An 8,473-nucleotide genomic window follows, 5' to 3' on the forward strand; every position below is an offset into this window, starting at 1 on the left:
GAGATAACATGCTACCACACGCACGAGTAGAGCGATCACAGTCATTTACGGTACCTTGAACATGTGTTTGAAAAGTCTAAAACTGACATTTCACCATGCACTGCATTAATCATCGCGACTAAGAACGGAGAGCTCCCCTTTCAAAGACGTGATGCCAGAGTATCAAACGGGGAAACATTTTCTCCCTATGAAAAAAGGCTCTTTAGACTTTTACAGCAAAGAAACGTGCAATTACATGAGAGAGTTTGTTGAAAAGTTGTCGAAGCCTGCAGTTTCAGGGCCGACTATCCTTCGGCGGCGAGAGAAGGTTAGAAAGAGGGGAACAAATACAGCCATTAGCTTTAAGATTAAAAAAAACAACAACAACCCGAGATAACCTCGGAGCCGCTGCTATGTCGAATGATCTATTTTAAACGTTGCATAACAAAAAAATGGGCTCAATGGTAATCGATCGGACAGCGTTACCAAAGCACATCCCTGACATATTTATTTGCAACAAAAAATAAATAAAAAATGAAATCACAAAGCCAATTGCGTTTTCGAAGCCAATTGCGTAATGGATATAGTATGTATGTGTGGGTGTAGTTTCGGAGTGTGTGAATAGAATCCAGCTGTTTTCGCGTTCTACCGAGGAAGCCGGGTGCATCGTCAGCTCGGAGAGTCTGGAGGCGGCGGAACGAGCTCAGCAGGGACAGGCCGGCATCAAACAAGCTGATGACGGCCGACAAAAACTCCCCGGCGGCGGAGCACCAGTGGGCCCTTTGCCTCGGCCCCGCCGGTCCAGACCCAACTATTTTCACGAGGACATATAACGGGGGGGGGAGGTTCCTCAAGAAGTGATCATGGGAAAGCAATAAAAGTGTGTTTTTAAAAAAAAACAAAAAAACGACGGGGTACGAAACGACAAAGGCAGAGACGGAAACCGACGGGCGGGTGTGATGTCATAACATTCTGGAACGGACGGCAGCAACAGACACCGTTTCGAGGGGGGGGAATAGGGGCCAAGCCGCTGGAATACCAGTGAGTCAGCGAGGAGGCGATGGTCGCCAAAGGGGCTTACTGTATCTCCCCATACACACCCTGACTCGCAGCAGCTTGCCTTGTGTGGCGAAGGGATTTCATTTTAAACAGATGGAGCTTCTCGTACGAAGACGCTGCTCAAAATCTTACAGTGCGCTACGGAGTCCGCTCATTTAAAACGGTTGAACTCTAATGAGTCTTCTATGACTCAAAAGAGAATCTAAAATAAAGAATAATAATATTTCAAACACGATGGTTGATCAATTGTGGAGATGTGTTTTACCCTTTTTTTTTTTTTTAAAACCCCTTCCTTTAAATTGAACTGTTGAGTCCACTTCTTCTGCTGCCGGAACCCCTGAACCTCCCCCCCATTGGTCAATAAAATGGAGGCTTATCTTATAAAATATCTCAGGACATTAACAACACTAATAAGGTTAATTATTAATATATCTAATATATCCGGAATAAACGTCCTTTAGGTATTGAACCATAGCTGCCCCGGGAATGAGAGGCCAGAGACACATCGCCTTTGTGAGGAGTGAAATTTAATGGGGTTATTATTGTCATCGTCAGAGATCAGTACAACAGTTTAAGGGATGAAGAGCGCAACAGAAGCCACGCGTTTGCTTCTTCAGCCATCGCTCTTACTCCGCGCGGGGGCTAGACAACCACAGCTAAAACGACCGCGAGAAGCACCGCCGAGCCGCTGGAAACCGCACGGTCTCGTGAATTGACGGTACGTTTTCCTCTTTGCGAAAGTGAACCTTACTCTGACTCCCTGGTCCAGGCGCTCCCTTGATTCCTACGGACTTACAGCCCCTGGCAGCTTTCTGCTGGGTGGACAGACAGGTGGACAAAGGGACAGTAGTACAGTGGCGAGGAACTGAGGGCGCCCTTGCCCTCGCCGGCCTGAAGGGGGCGCCCTGGAGCACGCGTCACAGAGTGCTGGTTGTGGATGCAGCCAACCGCTTCCCTATGTAGATCCTAAAATAAACAAACAGGCCGTTTAGCAACCCGATGATAAACAAGAGTGTTTTTTCCACTCAAACACATTCATCATATTTATTACCGAATCGGATTTTGCGGTTGTTCCCGTCTTACCCAACTCCAAGTGTAAGCAGATGTGAAGCCAGCAGAGAGGGGACGAGGATGAGGAGAACATCGGAGGAGAAGATCCCTCTCTTCATCACCTCCGTCTTCCTTACACTGAGAGAACCCTGCTGCTTAGGATGCTGGAACACAAACTCTCTAGATGGATAGATAGATAGATAGATAGATAGATAGATAGATAGATAGATAGATAGATAGATAGACAGATAGATAGATAGATAGATAGATAGATAGATAGATAGATAGATAGATAGATAGATAGATAGATAGATAGATAGATAGATAGATAGATAGATAGATAGATAGATAGATAGATAGATAGATAGATAGATAGATAGATAGATAGATAGTTACATACAGACAATACTTTCTTTCTTTCCCCGGTGGGAAATTGCAGTTCACAGCAGCTCATCTCAAGATAGAGGTGTTAAAACATGCCTATATATAATATTTTTATTTATTTTACATGTATTATATACAATATAGTGCAGCTTATAGCATAGTAGTTCAGTATAATACATGTTGTTTCGCATGGTTACACTGTTTCAGAAGAATAAATCTAGCAAAACAAAAGTTTCAGAAATGCAGTATTTGCTTTTCAGATTGAGATAATAGGGTGATTCAGAGCTTTCCGGACATTTAATAGAGTCCCCCCTGTGCAAAAATTGTATTTAGTGGGAAAAACCACCATGCTACAGTAATTAATTATAGCAACAAATGCTGTTTCTGTGCTGTGCCTAGCACTTAAGTAGACATGGAACCAGAGGTTTAATAGCTTAAAAAGGGTTCGGTCTTACTTCGGTGGCATATTTTCAGGTCTACTGGACCAGTCCCACACCCAGTCAGTGTCTGTTCGCCGCTCACTTTCCTCCTGGAGGTAAAACAAGAACCGCATGCAAAAAGAAAAACAGAAAGGAATCTGTGACACGTATGCAGCATGAAAACCAACATACGGGCAACAGGGCAATACAAAACAGTCACGTAGGACTTTAAGGCTCGTGAGGCAAACCTGTATGGTGACACAATCACTGTCCTGTTCACTGCTGGGGCGGGGCGAGCCACTGGACAGGGGGGTCATCACCTGGGGAGGACTAGGAGAAAACACACAAACACTTCAATTCATTGTCCGGCGGCCTATATTCAAGCAATGTTCCTCTTTCGCCTGAAAATGAGCTAAAGCAGGCGGCAAAGCAGGTAGGGCAGGAGGAATTGGCTAAACAGGCCAGCCCATTAGGGGCGTGCAAGTGTGTGGCGCCGTCAAGTCGTCTGACAGAACTGGCTACGTGTCATCAAAAAGCAATAACAAGAAAATAACCGTTTATTTTAGGATTGTTTCCTTGTTATTGTTCATTTTGAGGTTCATAGTATATGACCATTTTTTCTGGGAGTATTTTTGGAAAAATGTTTAGGTCTGTTGCCAATTTTCCAAATATTTAGCTATTCTTTGTGTTTATTGCATATATATGCATGAATGGTATTTTTTCTATCTTTCTATTTCTAGTACTTTATTATTATTGTCTATTGCTTTTTATGTGAGCTGCTGTACCACCACATTTCTATTCCATTTCCATTCCATTTCCATTCCTAGGTGATGAATAAAGTATCTATCGATCTATCGATCTATCTAGCTGTCTGTCTGTCTGTCTGTCTGTCTGTCTGTCTGTCTGTCTGTCTGTCTATCTATCTATCTATCTATCGGTCTGTCTATCTATATATCTATCACAAAAACTTTCTTATTTTCCATGTTTCTGAGCTACGACTATAGCGCAACGGATGGTTGTTTTTAACGCACACACGGTCCAGCCCATAATCACGCATATGAAGTGAAACGAGTGAAATTGCGTGGACCACTTTTGCACCGTTACCTGTCTCTGTTCCTCTCACATTCGAGCTGTGCCTCCAGCAAGATCCTCTCCAGCTCCCCCTGCAGGAGAGAGGAGGCGCTGTCCTGTGGTCCTGTCAGACTCTCCCTGCGACTCACTGCTATCAGCTCCTCCAGCTCCACCCAGGAGCCTGTAAACAAGGCAAGCAGCAGCTTTAGCAAGGATGGAAAGTAAATACTCTGACCTTACCGGCCGTGGAAAGGTACTTTGTTACCGTACTTAAGTACATGTTTCCAGTATGTACTTACTGAAGTGTGTTCCGACACGTTCTAATTTTACTCCACTACATTTCAAAGCCAATATCCACTGTATACCACTCAGATGGTATGATGATCTGTAGCCTTGTTATTAGATCATGATTCAATTTGATTATGATGATATTCTCGGCACATTATTGCTCCTGAGTAGCCGAGGACGGGAGAGAAGTGTTTCCTGGAAATTTCCCAACAGTATTATTAAACTGTCTTGGGGTGGACGGGATTGAGGTAACAGGTGTGTGTTGTATGCCGACATATGGTGTGAGTTAAAAGTGGGACTTTGGACGCCCTGACATGGCACTAGACGCTCATTAGACACAGAGGACCATTCAGCGTCGCGTTGCTCTGTACACAATCATCGGCGTGCACAATCATAATGGTTCTTTATTACGGTTCCTCTCTTGTGGCGTTTAGGAAACATATGCATATTACAGTCGGCTAATGCATGGAGAAGTCCATGGGGTTCATGGACAAACACACGCCTGCGCACACCCACGCACACACGTAGCCAAACAGTAGGGCGGCACTAACCCAGGCTGACAGCATGCTTGCTTATGTAAGATCTTATTTCGGTTGGAGATTAACTTTTTTTTTTTTTTTTTTACCCATCTCCTCCCTGCATGTTCCTCCTCCCCCCTCTCTCCCTGCCCTCTTTTTCTTTCTTTGCAATGACCAGTGTCACGGACGTCAACACCTGCTCTTCACCCCCCTCGCCGTGCTATATGTCCACATTCGCCAATTATTGACGATTGCATCGCAGTTTGACCGCGTCAGCAGCGCCAGAGGCAGAGGGTCAGTGGGCGGCCTGGGAGGTGCGGTGGGGCTGTGGTTGTGGAGGGCAGGAACAGGCTGGAGCACAGGGAAATTGTGTCACCGCCCTACTTAATTTCCCACATAGATATGACATAACATAAAAGCCTTGCAGCCTGACCTCGGAATCTGTGGCTCGGACTGTCCTCTCTCTCTCTCTCTCTCCCTCTCTCCCTCTCTGGTTTTGCTGTTTTTCCTCCATAGCCCACATCCACCCAGTGGCAGTGGAGGGGGGGGGGGGGCTTATCCAACATCTCTTAATAAGTACACAGTATACTGGGAGCTACATCAGGAAATCGGCCCTAATTGGCTTACAGAGATACAAACACAGGTGAGTCATGGAATCCGTTTACACAATGACATTCTAAAACTGGGACTTTGTGGAATCCTCTTATAGCTGCCACGCAGGTTCATACTGTGCTGCGGTGTCAACACAGCAAACACGTTCAGTGGAAAACAATGCGCTGGAAATCAACTGCTATGACAGCTTGTAGGCCCACATGGAGCCGTTGCAATGTTATATTTTAAAGAGAAGGGGGCGGATAGGGAGGGCTAGAGGGACCGGAATGACACGGGGCGTCAAACGCAGCTATAACACAAGGGGACGCACGTCACGGACGACGCACGCACACGCGTCGCTCCCACAACGCGCTCCTTTGGCGCCCGCGGCGCAGCCCCCTTACCGTAGAGGCCGTCCTCTGGCGTTTGCGAGCCGGACACGGACATGCTCGGATGCGGCTGGAGATCGGAGAGATGCTGACACCGAGGCACGGCCGACGGTCCTTCCTCCTCCCGGTCAGGGTTGTCGTTGTGGTGCGGGGGCTGTGGCACCGCGCGCTAAGCCGCCCTGCTCTCCTCCCTGCCCGGTGCCCACGTGTCAGGGAGGGAGGTAAACAAAACAAATCCACGCGCAGCCGTCTATTATTAGAGATTTCTAATCCACAAAAAGAGATTATTTCCTTTTACGTGACGTGAGATACGCACGCGTGCACAAGGGATCTCACGCAAATCGCACGAATTTGAAAGATTAGTCGATTAACGAAAAAAACCCCAAAAATCGATTGAAGATCGTCCATAACCACGTGGAACTTTGCATTAGATCAAACAAGCAAAGATATTCAAGCCATTCGTTCTATTCAAGCTTATAATAATAAAAGCGATAATAATATATACATATACAGTATATTTTTTTATTTTTTTTAAATCATTTAAGTATTTATATATAATTTTATATATATATATATATATATATATACACACACTCTCTCTCTCTCTCTCTCTCTCTCTCTCTCTCTCTCTCTCTCTCTCTCTCTCTCTCTCTCTCTCTCTCTATATATATATATATACATGCATACATACATACATACATACATACATACATACATACATATATGTATGTATGTATAAAAGCTTGAATAATAATAATAATAAATTCAATAATAATAAAGTACTAGAAATAAGAAATGCAAATATGCAATAAACACAAAAAAACAACTACGAATTTGGAAAATTGGCAACAGACCTACAAGTTTGCTAAAAAAACAGCAAAATTGCCAATATACAATACACCTAAAAGTAAACAGTAACAAGAAAACAATCCTAACGGTTATTTATTATTGTTCATTTATGATGCATAGCTATATGTGTGTGTACATATATATATATATATATATATATATATATATATATATATATATATATATATATAAGTTGTGTATATAAGTATATATAAGTTGCCTTTCAAACCAAAATTACATTAGAATAGAGAGCTACATTTTGTCATTGTTAACAAGTGTGATGATTATGAACAATAATAATAGTAATAATGTTGATATTGGATTATTTATACAGGAGAATTTTTGAGTTCTCACAAATACCTTTCTCATATGTCAGGTCTCATTTTCAGTGTATTCTCATGAAGACAATATTTCTTTCTGAATTGGTCATTCAGAATATGGCAGAAACTAATAGAATATTAAATAGCACAGGCAATATTTTTTTTATAAAAAAAATTAAGTGTTATTCATATAATTCTATAAACTATATATTTTAGGCTTTCAGGGGATCTTGGGTCAATCAGGGTTACAAGTCCCCCAGGAACCCCCTTATTTTGTGCTTTGTTCAAGTTCAAGTCCAAGAGATTAATTGTCACAGACACGTAGTTAAGTAGTTAACTTGTTCTTGTTCTTGTTCTTGTTCTAACAAGTAGTTAAAGAAAAGAAAAGTTCTTAGTTTATTCCTCCCTTCATAACGTTGTTGTCTAAAACATGCTGGGATATCTGAAAAAACCAGGACACCAACTGAGACATTGTTTCTATAAATCTATATCTAATGTTAAGATGATGTCAATTTTTGAAAGCTCACAATTATAAGCTGCATGATTCATCACAATCATTATTGTGTCTTGACTTGCACATTCAGTGGATTAGGAACACTGAATTTAGGCTTCACTAATCATCAAGGTGTAGAGTCCAGGTGAGCTGCAGGGTGGATTCCCTCTGTGGCCCTGGTTATATCTATAAGAAGGGGCTGTGGCTGTCCTATATGCATTTTGCTTTAAAAATGGGTCGATTTATCGGGGCCACAAATGAATAATCAATGGTGTTGTGTGTAATTTATGTGATTAAATACATTTTATTTGGTGTTTCTTCTTCTAAACACGCTTTGAAATCTTTGATTCATGTATGGATCCGTTTGCGTTCATATTCACGTTTTGTGACACACTCATCACATCGGCGGAAGGGAAGGTGGGATTGGAGTGGCTGCAGGGAGTGGACCCTGGATTGGAGTGGACTCTCACTGTGGCGGACAAAGTTATGAATTTAAGTATTAACTACAAACGGTAAACTTAGGAAATGTGCTGGCATCACAAAAATAAAAGAAAAAAGAAGAAAACCCAAACGCATACCCTCCATAATGACGTCAAAACTTGCAGAAGGCATGTTTGGGGACTGTGACCAGACACAAACTCGGTACTTTGTGGTACGATCCGCCACAGAGAGTCTAGTCCACTCCACTCTGAGATCAACAACGTTCGTCCACTCCAACCCCTCTTCCCCCTCCGCTCCACCACGAGTTTGTGTGTCACAAAGAATATTGAGATGAGATGCATGGGCACCTCAGACATCACCCACAGACATAATGGTAATTAGGGAGGTTCAGCCGGCTATTAAATATAGTTGATATTGATGGGAAAAGTTCGAAACAAATGTGGATTTCAGCATCTTAGCGAAAACCATAACCCAACAATTTGACATATATCCAGTCTGTTTGTCGTCTGGTCTCATGATGTGGCAGGGATTACACAACGATGAGGAAAGAGACTTGAGAACATACCATTCTCCAAGGTTGCTTACACAGCATGCTCTTATTGTAATTGGCTAGACGACTAAC

General features: G+C 42.9%; 1 protein-coding gene across 1 annotated transcript; it reads right to left on the bottom strand.

Annotated features, from left to right (window-relative positions):
• Nucleotides 1-1,547: 1,547 nt before the first annotated feature.
• Nucleotides 1,548-5,902, bottom strand: LOC307243178 (BCL2/adenovirus E1B 19 kDa protein-interacting protein 3). Its single transcript, XM_080017845.1, has 6 exons — nt 5,764-5,902; nt 3,996-4,143; nt 3,140-3,221; nt 2,928-3,001; nt 2,122-2,268; nt 1,548-2,004 (listed from the first exon to the last, which is right to left on the bottom strand). The coding sequence occupies exons 1-6, from the start codon at nt 5,804-5,806 to the stop codon at nt 1,956-1,958; spliced, it is 543 nt and encodes a 180-aa protein (XP_079873971.1). The 5' UTR covers nt 5,807-5,902; the 3' UTR covers nt 1,548-1,955.
• Between the last annotated feature and the right edge of the window lie 2,571 nt (nt 5,903-8,473).

The sequence above is a fragment of the Zeus faber genome (assembly GCF_960531495.2).
Source record: "Zeus faber genome assembly, chromosome: 17".
Lineage (NCBI taxonomy): Eukaryota > Metazoa > Chordata > Actinopteri > Zeiformes > Zeidae > Zeus > Zeus faber.

Coding starts and splice junctions, on each gene's coding strand:
- LOC307243178 (XM_080017845.1), bottom strand. CDS start 5,806: ATGTCCGTGTCCGGCTCGCAAACGCCAGAGGACGGCCTCTACG. Junction 3,222..3,995: donor TGTGAGAGGAACAGAGACAG/GTAACGGTGCAA, acceptor GTTTTCTCCTAG/TCCTCCCCAGGTGATGACCC. Junction 3,002..3,139: donor GTGATTGTGTCACCATACAG/GTTTGCCTCACG, acceptor TTTTACCTCCAG/GAGGAAAGTGAGCGGCGAAC.